This window comes from Heliangelus exortis, chromosome Z (assembly GCF_036169615.1).
Source record: "Heliangelus exortis chromosome Z, bHelExo1.hap1, whole genome shotgun sequence".
In the NCBI taxonomy this organism is placed as follows: domain Eukaryota; kingdom Metazoa; phylum Chordata; class Aves; order Apodiformes; family Trochilidae; genus Heliangelus; species Heliangelus exortis.
Window position 1 is genome coordinate 21,196,850 of NC_092454.1, and position 15,765 is coordinate 21,212,614.

General features: G+C 42.3%; 1 protein-coding gene across 6 annotated transcripts in view; it reads right to left on the minus strand.

The window, feature by feature from the left end:
* Positions 1-15,765, minus strand: part of ABCA1 (ATP binding cassette subfamily A member 1) — a 97,632-nt gene that overhangs the window by 60,154 nt on the left and 21,713 nt on the right. For all 6 annotated transcript variants that reach the window (XR_011723325.1, XM_071731152.1, XM_071731148.1 and 3 more), the window contains 2 exons: positions 11,823-11,964; positions 10,864-10,985 (listed from right to left, as the gene is read on the minus strand). Coding sequence is in view for 5 of the 6 variants with exons in the window: in XM_071731152.1 (XP_071587253.1) it covers positions 10,864-10,985; positions 11,823-11,964 (264 nt within the window). In the remaining variant the exon portion in view is untranslated. The remainder of the gene's footprint in view (positions 1-10,863; positions 10,986-11,822; positions 11,965-15,765) is intronic.

Here is a 15,765-nt window from a genome sequence, read left to right on the forward strand (position 1 = left end):
ACAGGCTGTGGAGATAGTCTTTGAAGGTCGCATCCAGCTCAGAAAGAGAAGTGCTTCTGAGGAGGCAGAAAATAAAGGCTTGTGGTTAAAAAGATTGGATTTTGACTGCTCTCAGAACATTATACTCTAGTTATATGCAGATTTTAGCTGTTTCAAATCATCAACTCAGATCTGGTAAAATACAATCAATAAAGACACACTGGGAAAAAATGCCATGGACACATCCAGCCACATGCCAGTGTTCTAATGGCAAACACTGGTGTGAGCATACCAGTGATGGCACACTATTAAAAAGCATGGAGCTAAGCAGAAATTTAAAGTATAAGCCATCACCAAGGAGGACCCAGTCCAGAATGCAGGGTCTTCAAGGGCTGACTATGTGACCAAACACCTGGGAAACTGCTGGTTCAAATGCAAACAGAAGAGACTTGTATCAGAAGCATTTGGAAGCCTCAAAACAGACAGGCAGAACCACTCCAACAGTACCATGCTACTTGAAACTAATCACACTACCAGCTATGAAGTCTGAAAGGCTTCCCCCACAAAAATGGCATGGGTAATGATGAACCTCAACCAACATGGCAGGCAGAGCTACCCACAATCGAAGTGCCTTGACTGTCCTTACTTGTATTAATTTAGCCTTGAATAAAAACACTGATGAGAAGAGAAAAAGACATCTCTCCCTTGAGTGTGAAGCCTCATCCTGACATGGCTCCCCTCCTGTAACTCAGAGACTCAAGAAACCCGAACCACATCAGCTTTCTGTCACTATGTCAAGTCTGCAGGCATCAGGTCATAGTGGCTCTTGCTTCCCCTATGTTCAAAAGATATGGCACTTTTGGATTCACTGCCAAGTTCTAATGCCCCTCATCTAGCACAAAAAGCAGAAGCCACCTCCAGAACAATGGGACAAACCAATCCAAAAGGTATAAAAAAAATTAAATTAAAGCTTAAAAAGGATAAGCCAGTCATTTCTAGATCATTAGTTTAAGCAGGAACAGTGCCTACTTAAGCTGGAAATATACCTACATTTAAATTATTTCAGCCCCCTATGATACCTCTGTTTCAGTTTAGTTCGACATTGCAAAGTTATCCATAATGTGGTCTCGTTTTGCTTTTGAGACTCAAGTCTGACGAAAAAAAAAAATTATCAAGTGTCAGTGCTGAAAGAAAATGTTCTGCTGAGTTTGGAAAAACCTCTGCAACCACTCAGCCCCTTCACTAGTATAAATCAGACTGCTGAGCAACAGCACTTCAAATTAGCTCAAGAACTTGATTAGTTCTTGGTAAGGGTGAAAAGTAGATGTTTAGTAGATACTGATTGCCCCAGTTTCCATAAAGTCTTGGCTAGAGATCATATCTTGTATCATAAGCACAACACTTCACTGCTGATCACATCACGATGCTCCCCAAAGACCTGTCTTGGTACACTTAAGAAACTTAACCTTCAGTTTTGTCTCCTTCTAGACCAACAATATTTTAACTATTCCCTTACTTCAGTACTGATATACCTTGCTGACTGAAAATACCTTTGAGTACTTGCACCAGTACCGGTGTCCACTGTATTTTATATGGACTCCAGGAATAGGGTAATAGGGCTAGGACAAGGGTGGACTCTATGATCCTGAAGGTCTTTTCCAGCCTGAGCAATTCTATAGATCACTAGTAGACAGAGAAAGAACAATGGCTCTTGTTGCTTTAGGAATATTGTGCTGTGTGCCAGACTTTCAGAGCAGCTAACCTGAAGTAAAATGAGTGTATATTGCTGGAGAGGTCTTTTACATTATTTATACAGATGCCCTGGCAAAATTCCTTGCACTTTCATCAGGTAGCAGCAAGAGGTAACATTAAAAGGAAGGAAAGGGACCAGGCAGGTCCCTTGTGGCCTTAGAACAGCTACTCCATTGTCTTGATATCTGTTCTCTGGCTTTACACAACACTTTTCCTCAGCTGCTGGGCAATGGACAAGTATGTGAAGAGAGCATGGTAATAACACCAGTAAGCAAGGGTCTCTGATGGCTGTGGACCATGTCATCACACAGCTATGTGTACCTTTGCTACAAAGAAAGTTGTTGGAACAATGTGTTTTCACATCTACATCCTACATCTTAAGTGGCAAAGCACTTCTACTGTTTCTACTGTTTGGAGTAGCATTTTGCTGGGTAGACAGTGACTGGTGCCTTCCTAAGCATCTGGTTGGCAAAAGTCAGAACAAGCACTCAGACTTGGAAGTATTGCTATCTTGCAGTAAGCTGTCTTTGCCCCATCAGCAAATCCCTGCCTGGCATATATATGTAGGCACAGTTGCATTTCAGCTGTACTTTTAAAATAGGTGGAAAACTACAAAGAAAGGACATGCTGAGATATAGCACATCATGCATAAGTTCTGCTTGTCTATAGTCATGCAAACCTTCTGCCAGTACCAACCAAAAATGCATCTAAGACTACCTCAGGTAATATTTGTCTCTAAAACCTTTGGAAGAACAGAAAGGTTCAGAGAGGAAAAAAAACAAGCCACAGGGTCTTTATTTAAAATATGTCCAAATAGTCTTTTGTTGCACCATCCTTAAAACTAAAGCTAAATTAGAAGGCAAAGGAAACTTCAGCTGTTTTCAGAAGATGTGTCACATCTCCCAAATCTCCTCCATATATAGCTGAAGGATGCCAGCATAAGTAAAAATACTAGGGCAAAATCTTCAGCTAATAGCTGAGGTACATTCCACTGATTTTGCAAAGCTGTATTTTTTCATCAGCTGAGTAGCTCATGTCACAAAGGCATAAGCATATGTTGTTTTAACAAGCTCAGTTATTAAAAATGAGTTAATACAAAAATGTGTACAGGAAAGATGTCTACAAAATTTGGAAACAAAACATAATCAAAGTAGGATACAAGTGTAAAACCTGTAACTTGAACTAAAAAGATATCTCCAATAAGGCAACCACTACTTGGTAAAACAGAGCAAACACAAAACAACCAACCTGGTTTGACAGCGAAGAAGACTGCAACTTGATGAAGCTGTAAAGAAATTTAGCAACAGGAGGTAGAATATGTTGTTTTAGTCAGGATCTTGGCTTTAACATTTGCTTATTTTATGACTAAAACTATTTAAACATAACAGCATCCAATTTGCATGAAAAAGGCTGCCTAAAAAATTGAGCTTCCATGGATTTTCAAAAGATTTGATCAAGCAGATCCTCTTGCCTGGGTAAAAATGCATTTGACTCAGCATAAGAGTATTTTGAAATCACCACTTTTTATTGCATCCTAACTACTTTGAGAACTGCCACAACCAACTGTGCTTCAAAGTGAGGGCTCCGGTTCCTTGGCAGCTGCTTATTTAGCTCAAAGGAAAGCTGTAAAAATAAGGTAACAAGGGTTCATAATGCACACCAAAGATGTGTTATTATTACTAGAGAAGGCTCCAAAGTTGAGTATTATCTTGAAAGATACAGGAGGTCAGATCCAAGTTAGGCATTCCAGCCTCAGTACCAAGTCAGACACAAAAGTGGACAGTTGTGGCAATTTTGTAATAGCCACTCTCATGAGAGCTCAGCCCCACAGAAATCCCTGAGAAGGCTGACCTTTTCACCAGATGCCAGTGGTACAGATTTCCTGGGAGACTGGTAATACCAAGCTCAATGTGAAAATCTCTGTCCCACTCTCCCAGCTGGCCTCAAGACTAAGTAAACCAAATGCAGCATTCCACATACCAGGCACTTTATTGAGATTCTGAGATTAGAAGTGAGAACAAACAAATTTGTTTGTTCTGACACAAAGTTGAACTTAACACCAAGCTTGAGTTTTCAGCAACATAATTCTAGTACTAGCAAGCTTTGCTGATGTTGCATACAAAAGAGGGAGACAGTGTTAAATTATTACATTTTTCACACTCTGTTATTTGCTGATTGAAAGTAAAAGTCAGCATTAAGAGACCAGGATAATGAGTTTTTGGAGACTAAAGAAAGCTCCCAGAACTTAGTCCTGTCTGCTTCTGCAGCACATGCTGGTACTATGCTTGATACTACTCATACTGACAAGTACAATAAGCTATTCTTGTTTATCTAAGCAAGTTAAAAATAAGATAGAGACGGTGCCTTTAAGGGACAGCGATTTGGTATCTGTTGGAATAACTGTGTTGCTAATTGTAAATATGGGCACTGTTGGCTTCTCTGCATGCTGTCAAGACATTAGATAGCACCATCAGGCTAGCCTGTCTTAATGTAACCAAATTGACATTGCAGCCCTTCACCAATATAGACCAATGCTGACCTGTGATCCTTCTCATTTATTCTTAAAAAGGTTCATACAGTCTTGTGTGACAGGATCCTCCGATATATTCTCAAGCTCCTGCCACCTATAACGCAGATGCTACAGCAAGGCCAGATTAACACTGGACATGTTTTGTGAATTCTACTTTCAAAGGTTACTGAGTCTTTCCTTCCCACATCCGCACAAAACCATTCTACCTAAAAAACCCAACCCACCATAACTCAAATCCTCTTATTTCAAAAGCATCTCAGAAGGGAAGTTCAGACCAAAGCCCAGTGCTGTGGAATCAGCAGACATGGATGAACATTATGCTGTATCTGCTTACCCATTTCAGCCTCTAAGCAAAATCATGTAATAACAATGCTCTTGCAGACAAAGAAAATTCAAAGCTCACAGGCAGCCCCATGGGAAGTAAATATAATTTCCCTGGTAACTTACTTACGGCTACAGCAGAGCTTTGTCAACATTATTTACTAGTGCTGGTTAACATCTTTGTCAGTGGCAGGAACAGTGGAATCAAATGAACCCTCAGCAAGTTTGCTGACAACACCAAACTGTGTGGTGAAGTCAACTCAGTGGAGGGAAGGGATGGCATCCAGAGGGACCTTGACAGGCTTGGGAAGTGGAATCATGCAAACTGCATGAAGTTTAACAAGGCTAAATACAAGGTTCTACATTTGGGTTGAGGCAATCCCATGCATGAATACAGGTTGGGAGGAAAAAGGACTGGGGACAGCCCTGAGGAGAAGGATTTGGGGGTGGTGGTGGACCAGAAGCTCAACATGAGCTGTCGATGTGCACTTGCAGCCCAGAAAGCCAACCATGCCCGTGGGCTCTTCAAAAGAAGCACAGACAGCTGGTAGAGTGAGGTGATTCTTCCCCTCTACTTTGCTCTTGTGAGACCCCACCTGGAGTACTGTGTCCAGTTCTGGGGACCCCAGCATAAGGAGGACAGAGCTCCTGGGACGTGTCCAGAGAAGAGACACTAAAATGATTAGAGGGTTGGAGCACCTTCCCTATGAAGACAGAATGAAGAAGTTGGGTTGTTCAGCCTGTAGAAGAGGAGGCTCCAAGGTGACCTTATAGCAACCTTCCAAATCTGAAGAGGACCTACAGGAGAGCTGGGGTAGGGCTTTTTACATGGGTGTGTACTGAGAGGACAAAGGGAAATGGTTTCAAACTTAAGAGGGGAGGGTTTGGGTTAGACACTAGAAAGAAATTCTTGTATTCTTGAGGGTGATGAGACACTGACACAGGTTGCCCAAGGAAGTTGTGGCTGCTCCCTCCCTGAAGTGTTCAAGGCCAGGTTGGATGGGGCCTTGAGCAACCTGGTCTCGTGGGGGGTGTCCCTGCCGATGCAGAGGAATGTAACTAGATCATCTTTAAGGTCCCTTGCACCCCTAGCCATTTTGAGACCATTTTATTACTGCAATCTTTTTTTTTTTCCCTTAAAAATACTAATGAAAGCAGAAGACGACTCCACTGAAAGAGGCAACGGAGCAAATGTGTAATTCAGCAAATAACATACCACCTCACTAACTCATGAACTATGCATAGGTTACTGTCCAATGCAGAACTTGGGACCCACATTGCCATAAGGAGGTCTTCTGTATCTTCGCATACCTCTTGACTGTCAGCATCCGCATTTTAGAACAGAAAGAAACAACAGACCCACTAGAATTACACAAGAACTTTGTTCACTACCTGTGGCATGGGCCTTTCCAAAACTGCTTTGGAAAGATTGGTCCAGATGAAATACAGTTGCCTGCAAAACTGTTCACTTAAGGGCGGGAAAAAATTAAGAACATTCTGCTCTGTGCCTGCTCAGAGATCCAGTGATTTGAAGAAAATGTTAATAAGGCAAATGTGGGAAAACTGCCACGTGTACCAGAATCTCCTAACTGCCTGACCAACACGGCACACTACAAAACCCTTTGTGTAATCCAAATACCCAGTATTAGCAGCCAGTTCCACTTGCCCCCTCCTGAAAGACTGCATCTGGCCAAAGTAGTAATTACACCAGGGCCCACACAGTCCCAGGCTCCCTTTCCTGGCTGGATGCTTTGGGCTGGGAGGCAGCAGCAGCCAGGAACACACTAGGGAGTGCTAGCACAAGTAACCCCTACTGAAAACACAAAGGCAAAGAAGCTCTCAGCTGCCCCCACAAGACATGATCTCTCTACTGGTACCATAAGGCAGTGGGTTTGGTGGCATTTTCCCTGGCCTAAAGGAAAGTATGGCATCAATATGGATGGTAGTATTGGATAACTCATTTGTATATTTATGTGCAATAATGCAATGGCATGAATGCCACCCTTCCTTACTTGGTGTCTGCAGGTATTTCTGGTGGTGAAGGCCACCTGGATATATGGTTTCTCCTCATTCTAGGCTGGCTGTTTTTTGCTAGGATCCTTCCCAAAGGAACTCAGGGAAGAAACATGCTTAATTAGTGAGAGCTAGGCAGGTGTAAGAATCAATCTGAATATTTCGCTTGTGGTCATGGGGTCATTTTTCTTAGGAGAAGACACTGCGAAGGAATTTGGCTATCACCGTCATGTCATCCACCATGCACAACATCCGTTTTCCCTGAGCTCTCTGACAATCATACAGCAGGGCATGGGCCACCAGAGAGCCTCTCCCAATGCTGCTTTTCAGCCCAAGCCCTCTATTACCTTTTATCTGTTAAAATAAAAGAAGCCTTATTAGCACTGACCAGACAGGCTGCAAAATTCTTCACCCTCAACATCTGTCTGTCAACACCAGCAGACAATGCCACTCAGCTGAAGTTCCTCCTATACCACAAGAGATACTAATCCAGCAAACAACTGGGCAAGGCAGGGCACATGTGGAATAATAGGCTGAGATGTGATGCAATTTCTTAGGTGATGTTGTTTCTTGCTGCCTATTTCATTGCTCCATTTTTGTGTAGTTGGGTTCATTTCAAGAAAAACAGAAACATGCCCTTTAGCATCACTGAAAAGAGCAATGAAGTAAATACCAGCTAGACTAGCTTATGGACTATATACTAGCTTATAGACTATAGACTAGCTTATACATGGAACGGTTAGCAACAAATAAGTTGGCTATAATTTCACCTCTTGATTTATTACCACATGGCACTGCAGAATAAAACATCAGGGACCCCTGCAGAGACATGGAAGAAAAAGAAATTGTGCCTCAGAGCTAACAGCAAGCTGTGTCTCCACCTTTCAAAATGGAAGGAATTCTCATTTCTTGTGAACACTTCATCCTTTTATAAAAATGGCATTGACACCAGCTGCAGAGCTATTGCCTTCAAGAAGTGAGCCAAACCTACCAGCAGCAATGTCATGCTCTTAAAAGTGATACCACTAAAGTCTTTGGCTTTCTGTTCCAGTTTGTACTCTGTTTATCAAGAGTATTGAAGATGTTGGTGATATTGCTATACAGAGATGTAAGTGGAAGGAGAGTGCACCTTGCAACTGCCTGCAAAATTGATTGTATTGAAGTATGTGTGAGCCTGCACATAGATTTCACTAATCAGGGCTTGCTGAAAGAGGCCACAGTAGTATACAAACATCACAACTGATGCTGAACTCTCTCATCCCATCAGTTAGTACTTCATCCTGGCCAGAGAAGGTGCTACATGAAAAGCAAGGGTGAGTTGTTCCCTACTAATCATACCTTCCTCTCTCTCTGCCATAGCTCAGATCAGTAGATAACAGAAGCCACTCCTTTAACTCCTGGAATGAGCAAAGATACAAAGATAATGTTGGCTTAAGTACATACCACTGCCTGAACAACATCTTAAGTGGCCTACTTTGTCTGTAACCAAGACACTAACTTGCAGATGTCTGTGTAAGCACCTGCCATTTTAAGAAAGACATATACTGAACTTCAGGGAAGGGAGACTAAGAGCAGACAACACTAACAAGTTCCACCTTGAACATAAGGTGTGAGGGTTGTTTTAAAGAAATTTGAAGTGAAAGGACTTTGGCAGCTGCTCTGTGAACAGGTTGAAACACCTGAAGCAAAATATAAACATGCATGCTCTGCATGACTAGCTTTAGAACAAAAGCCTGCACCATAGCTCCATTTTGTACACTAGTAATGGAAGATCACCTCCTGATGCCTGTTTCAAAGCCATCAAGCAGCAGTGGGAAATGTGTGGAAGCATGCCATCACGCCAATGTAAGAGAGGATGAAGAAGCTGCAAAAACTCAAGCAGAGCCCACATTACACAGTAGGAAGTACACAGGCACTCCCATTGAGGAAGCGCAAGCTGCAAAGCTGCATCTCCCAGTACCACTGATTCACATGGCTCCAGATCCAGGACAGAGCTGGAACAGAGGAAGTACTACACATGTTTTCAATTATTAGCTCATCAGGCAATCAGCCCTGCTGCTAATTGGGGAAATACACGTATAAAGGCAGTGCTTTCAGATCCCCTTGCACAGGGATTTAAACACTGCTATGCCTAAATACACAAGCACTCATAAGATTAGAGGACGCTGTTTTATGCACATGGTTAGAAAATGTATCAGGCTGCCAAGGAGAAGGCAGCAAAGACCACTAAATTGGAGGCTTTGTAAATGAGCATATCATGAGAAGGACAAGCAGGCTTTGTTTGTTCCCTAAAAGCCCTAACAACAATGGGCAGTTTATCATTCTAATGACACAGAGTCTTGATTTCTTATTACACATTTTAAATATTTTACTATACAATCATGATCTTTGATGACTGGCTTGAGGCTTAAATTTGCAGTCAGTCTGCTAGTCTTTATAGCATAGAGAAATATGAGCTTCTGACTTTTGACTTGTACAATACTCCCTATGCAAAATACTTCTTGGAATCATTCCTCCCCCTCAAACATTCCTAGCAATGACAGCTTTATCTTACAGCTTTTAAATAGTTTTCTTGTAAATATCCACATCTGATATTCATTGCATGTTACAATACAAAACACCAGTATCTACTCTTCAGAAGAGGTAACTTGCCAGTACTACTGTGGGCACAAGATGTAAAACCCAGGGACAACAACATCTGTTATTCTGATGTAGAGGGCTTGTTCCCACAAGACCACCAGGTCAAACCAAGGGTTTGAAGAACTCCATTAGAAGCAGTATTAAATCTGTCCTTAGGAAACAGCCATGTTATTTCGTTTTAGCTCATTTAGCATCTCTCATTTTAGGTTCACTGTGTGTCCACCTCTGCACAAAGGGTTTACCTTGCACCTCTCCCACTTAAAAATGCTGCATATTCAAGTAAAAACATGACAATGCCACTTACCTGTTCTCAGACTAAAAAGGGGGGAGCCTAGGTATAGGGATATTGGTGCCAGCAAGGAAAGGTATCCCTTACACATAAGAACAAGTGTAACCTAAAGCTGAAATGCAGTAGATCATAGTAACACCTGCAGATCTGATCACATCAGGATTCTGCACAGCCCTGAAGAGGAGAGAGGAAGGTCATATGTCCAAGACAAATCCCTTTCCCAGCTTGTACTTGTACCTACATCCAGCACACGTCTACTGAACTGTCACCAACATTACAAATTACTTCAAAGTGACCTGCAACATACTGCAAAAAACAGAAAAGGATGCAGAACTACCACCTGTGATTTAAAACTGTTGTCAGGACAAATCAGACATGAAACCCTTTTTGTCACACCTGGTAAGGTATTTTTGTTCCTGGAGCCTGCCTGAGACACACAAATGGAAAGCTAGGAAGAACCCCAAATGCAAAACCAGGGGCAACTTTAACAGAACACTAAAATACCACCCACATTCAAAGAGCTTTATGTGCCTGGATAGAGGCTGTAGTTGATGATACTTAATGGTTGTGTTCCCTGCTATATTTCCATTCTGTATTTCTTTCTAATCCATTACTTGCCAACACTTTCAATAGAAACATGCAGCACTAACACAACAACCGAAAGAAATAATCTTTCAAAGACATGTACCCCAAAAACTTCTTAACAAGCTGCCATGTTAGAGGGACTGAGCAATTATGAGACCTGCCAGCTCCCTGAGGCCAAGCAGAGCTGTTGCATGTCTCAGCTCTGCTGCAAGCTTCCCATGTGATCTCTTACCTGCAAAAAAAAAAAAAACAAAAACAAAAAAAAACCAAAACCAACCAAACAAAAAAAAAACCAAAAGGCACACCAGATCTTCCTGTACAGGCTAAAAACTGAAGGATTCCCAACTTTCACTGCAAATTGGGCTGTGTAAGCCCCCTAAGACAAAACATTTTCTTCTGGACCCTATAATTCAAAATCCTGCCAGACAACAGCAGAAGATAAAGTATCCCATTCCAAACAGTCAGAAACAAACTGAGAAGGGAGATGCCAACTTCATTGTCAGATAATAATCAGCTTCAAGTCTGTAGACTGGAGGCTAGCACCAGCTTTTCCTCACCTGCATTGTCCCAATACATTTCCCTCTGCAGCTCACGGGGTAGAACTTAAGGTACTCCCCATAGGATTGGAAAGGGTTTGATCAGCTCTAAATCATAACCATGCACCTTCCCATTATGGTACATTTCAGAAATTCACACACATGCAGAATTAGCCAGACCAGAAATGCCAGGTATAGGAGGCTCTTCTTGCCATTACCTGAGGCAGAGGAGTTTCCCAGCTTGTGCAGTTTTCCCAGGACCTTCTGAACATCCTTTACGCTCTTGTCTTGCTGGCTGTACAAGAGTAACCTTTTGGCATCTGAGAACAGGCGGGAAACACTGGTGATGGGACAAACACAAACACAACCAGAAGTCATCATCTCTCTGAGCCAGCATCTACAGATACAGTTTTACATCTCAGTTCCAAACTTCAGCACTTTATTATGCCACTGCCCTTTCCAGTACAATGAGCCATTTCTTCAATGACTTCTCCAGGACACTGAAAGGAGCCTAATAAAAGATGGCTGCTATTACAAGGTTAGACAAAGTTAGACAAGGAATCTGTATCTATCCAAAAGCCATTATTTAATACCAGAATGGAAAGGGCCTCCTGTTGCCTGTAAATAGCTTCCTTTTGAAGCTCAGTTAAATATGTCTGCTCTGTTGCAAATGCTTCTCTGGGATGCAGATACATTTTTACTCTGCATTAAGCCCAACCTGCCTGCTAGCATGAGTGAAGGAAGAAGGGAGGGATATAGGGGAGCTGGCCACAAAATGAGCTATCTACAACACATTAACCAGTAATAAGTGACAGAAATGTCAGAAAGCATCCCTTAAACCCACTCTTCAGCTGCCTCTGTCACTCTACACTATCTACCTCCAAGGTTCATTAACCAGGAAAAGCAGCTCTCTGGAAAAAAGAGAACAGACTCAGTCTTCTCCCAGCTTTTTATTCACCAAGAACTTAAAATTCTTGGACTCAGGAATACTGCACATAAACCAGCTCTCTGCTAGCCCCTCTGAACTTGGTAACTGAAGAGCTTGGTACTTCAGTGGCAGTAGGAACAACAGAACTCCTAGTAGCACAGGGTTACACAACTAGTTGGTAACTTCCAAATATCCCTTTTGCAAGTTTGCTCCAAAAAACAAAGATTAGGAAAATGCAGGCAGACTCACATGGAGGCATTGAAGTTCCCAACAACACCAGGGGATTCTCCAGGAGTTGGGTAGCGAAAACAAGGGTTGTTGGCATTGCAGATGATCCCCTGTATCCATGGCAAGGTTCCTGCTGAAGGCATAGCTTTGTTTGGGAAGTGACCTAGAATAGAAACACAGGAGTTAGGAGACAAACACAAGATACAATCCATTGCTACATAGCATGACATTTGGAGAGCAATACTAATCCTTCTGCCCTGAATTGCTTTTGAGAGAACAGAACAGCCAACATTAGGAGGTGAGCTTCTCGTAAGTTCTCCATATGGTGGACCTTCTCCACTCAAAAACAATTCCTTGTCAAGTCTCTAGAAGTTTTTTCCTACTCTCACCTCAAACCATTGGTTTTGGCCATGCTTGTGAGGATACAACACTTCTTGCCAAAGAATGACAATGAGCAACCAACTGCAAAGCCTGACCCCAATTACATGCCCTGTAAACACCAAGCAAAGAGTTAGCAATAGCAGGATGGAGGCTTACAGTGGCTTCATTGAGGTAAGTTTTTCATTATTCTTCCGTATTGTCTTGATTTTCAGACAAGTCTTAAAGCTTTAGAGTTCCTAAAAAATATTTGGCTAAAGTCTAGGTTTTCCTACTAAAGACCTACTTAAGGTGTAGCCCAGAATTTACATCCTGCATGCTGGTGGAACCACAAACAAACCACCCATGGCAGACCTCCACTGGTACACCACTGCAACACTGGAAAATCCCTTACCCTACAAAGATAAAGAAAAACTTCCCTCAACATAATCATGCAACTTAAACAAGCCAACAAGGTGTTTTCCATAAATTATCTCACTTTCTCACCCCCAAACTAGTCCCTTTCACAACTACTCAAGGCTTTGACCTTGAGATGCACATTCGTCCCTCTGGTACCCACGTTGTACTTGCAGTGTGCCTGCAATCACACCAAGCTAGCTCCCTACCGCCACAGCAGCAATGGAGGTACCAAACCTCCAGGAGGAAGAGGACAAAGCTGCTGAATTATAGCAAGCCTGGTTCATGTAGGTGGCTGAAGAAAGACCTATCAGCCCTCCCTGAAGAAAGCCAAGGACTCTGTTCAGGAGAGAGGTGAAGGAATCAAATATTTATTGTTTCCAGTACCCAGGAGACTGACTGTCCCTGGTTCCCTTTTTGAAATAGAAAAGTTGTTTACCTGAGCTGTCTTGTTTAACTTTGCTTTTTTGTTCTTCTTGGCAGAGGGAGTTGGGGGAGTAAGGGAAAGGAGGAAAAATTCTAAGACTTCCAGATTATTTTCCAAAAACTTCTCGACAAAGCACCTTTCAACTCACCTGCCTAAGAACTCAAAGGAACTACTAGAAGTAACGGAAAATAGGAAGGAAACGCAAGAATTCATGGTAACTTTTTTACAAAGTGATGCATGTAACAGCAGTTTCTCAAAAAGCAGGAATGAGCCAGTTTTAAGTCAGCCTACTTGCACAGGAAACAGTGTAACAGCCCACCATTTTCAGTGACACTGCCACAGACATTCACCCTTTCAGGAGAAATTAAAGGCGCTTTGTCAGATGATTTCTTTCTTTCCTCTCCAAATGAAGTGCATTTTGGATACATAAAAGGGTCACAGAAGCAGAAAAGACAGTTAAGCACTACAAGACTAAAGTCTGCAGTCTTGCTCAATATCAATCCAAGATGTCTTTTCTGGATGGTCTGGTGCCAGTCATGTTAACTACTGAAGAGCAAGCAAAACTTCCACCTATGTTTTTAGAAAAAGGTTCCTTACACTAGGCCAAGTTGCTAGAAGAAAAAAATCCTGGCTGCAAAGTTACAGCTCAGTCCTTGGTACTTCTCACTTTCCTCAAACAGGAAGACAGACATGAAGATCTCCTCTGCTGAAAAAAACCTATACCATTAAATCACTGAGGCTATCTAGAAGCTACAAAGCACTTGCACACATCTATTACTGCTATCATGAGGCATTACCTGCAAGTCATTTCACAACAGCACACAGCACTGCCACTACAGATAACAATCCTGTTTCCCTCAAGGCATCCACAGAGTTGCCACAGAGTCCACCATGAACTCAAGGTTTCTTTCTATCTCTGTTCACAGTTCAGCAAAACACGTTCCAGTATGGAACACATCTGTCAGCATAGGAGTGAATGTTCAACAAAACCAATTAGAACTTAGGTAAATATTACCTGTTCAGAAACTTTTAGAAAAATGGAGAGCAATTAACCACAAAAAGCACATTAAAAAGTTACCAGATGCTCTACACTCTACACTTGCTGCTGACAACACAGACAGAGGGCAGACAAAATCACCAGTGAACAAAAATGTGAAGGAAAAATAGCTGCAGGTGAAAGATTCAAAACTCTGCTTATGACACCAGGGTGCTGTAACAAAGGATTTACAAGGAGGCTACTAACAAGCCCAGTCAAAACAGCTCTATGAAAAAGCAACTCTTGCTAGGTTTGAGTATATATACATCATTGCCGTAGCTGGATCAAGCTATCACTGAGGTTGCTATCTATTTATACTGAGTAGACTGCTTATTGTTTCTTTTCAGCTTGCACATATTAAACGGATCACTCCAAATGTCAGTGTTAACTGTCAGAAAAGGCAATTCTAGTATCAGGCACGAAAGGATGATATTTAACTTAAGGAAGCTTCAATTAGCATTGTAGTGAGTTTGGCGATCTCAAATTTAATGAGAAAATGCAAACATTGATGCTTCAGCTTCAAAAGGATACTTGCTAGCTTAGAGACCAGCAAGCAGCCTCAAATGCCCAGGACACTGCAAAGAACCACAGAGTAAGTGCTTACTTAACAGAGTTCTTCACCCATTTTAAGACTGAAACACTTTAGAGTGCCATCAGGAATCATACTGTCCTGACCCTTTACCCTTACCTTGAAATAATCAGGCAAAGGAAAGATAAACAGAGACCTTTCCTGTCAGATAATTGCAGTCTGAGGCCATCACCACACACAGCAAGATGAAGCATGTTGCTCATAAACAAGTCATGCTTCCTAAATCAAATGGCAAACAGAGGCCTCAATTGTCATCTGCAAAGAATGAACTTCCTTTGAAAGCGAAGCAGAAATAAGCTTAGGATAGAAAGAGCAAAGCAGAACAATATTCCCCATCTAATGTATGACTGCTGAACCTACTGAATACAGAGCTGACAGTCTGTGGTTAGAAAGAATGGAATTGCTCTTGTGCTCTTTAATGTGATACATTAATCCACATTACTGCCTGAAACGGAGATTGCTTTCTTACAGGCTGAACAATGCTTTCTTTTTATGCTCAGTCACACACAGATCAGGGATGAGAAATAATACTCAGGTTCTGTATGGGCTCTGCAGACCTGTCACAGTTCTATAGCAAATTCTCAACTAATGTGTTACAAATGCAAAGCTGAGAAAACAGCAAGAAAAACAGCAGCAATCATAGAATCACAGAATTGGCTGGGTTGGAAGGGACCTCAGAGATCATCAAGTCCAACCCTTGATCCACTACCGCTGCAGTTACGAGACTATGGCACTGAGTGCCACATCCAATCTCTTTTTAAATATCTACAGATATGGAGAATCCACTACTTGCCAGGGCAGCCCATTCCAATGCTTGATCACCCTCTTGGTAAAGAAATTCTTTCTATTGTCCAACCTAAACCTCCCCCAGCACAACTTGAGACCGTGCCCTCTTGTCTTGCTGAGAGTTGCCTGGGAAAAGAGACCAACCCCCCCCTGGCTACAACCTCCTTTCAGGGAGTTGTAGAGAGTGATGAGGTCTCCTCTGAGCCTCCTCTTCTCCAGGCTGAACAGCCCCAGCTCCCTCAGCCTCTCCTCATAGGATCTGTGCTTGAGTCCCTTCACCAGCCTGGTTGCCCTCCTTTGGACCTGCTCCAGGACCTCGATATCCTTCCTGAACTGAGGGGCCCAGAACTGG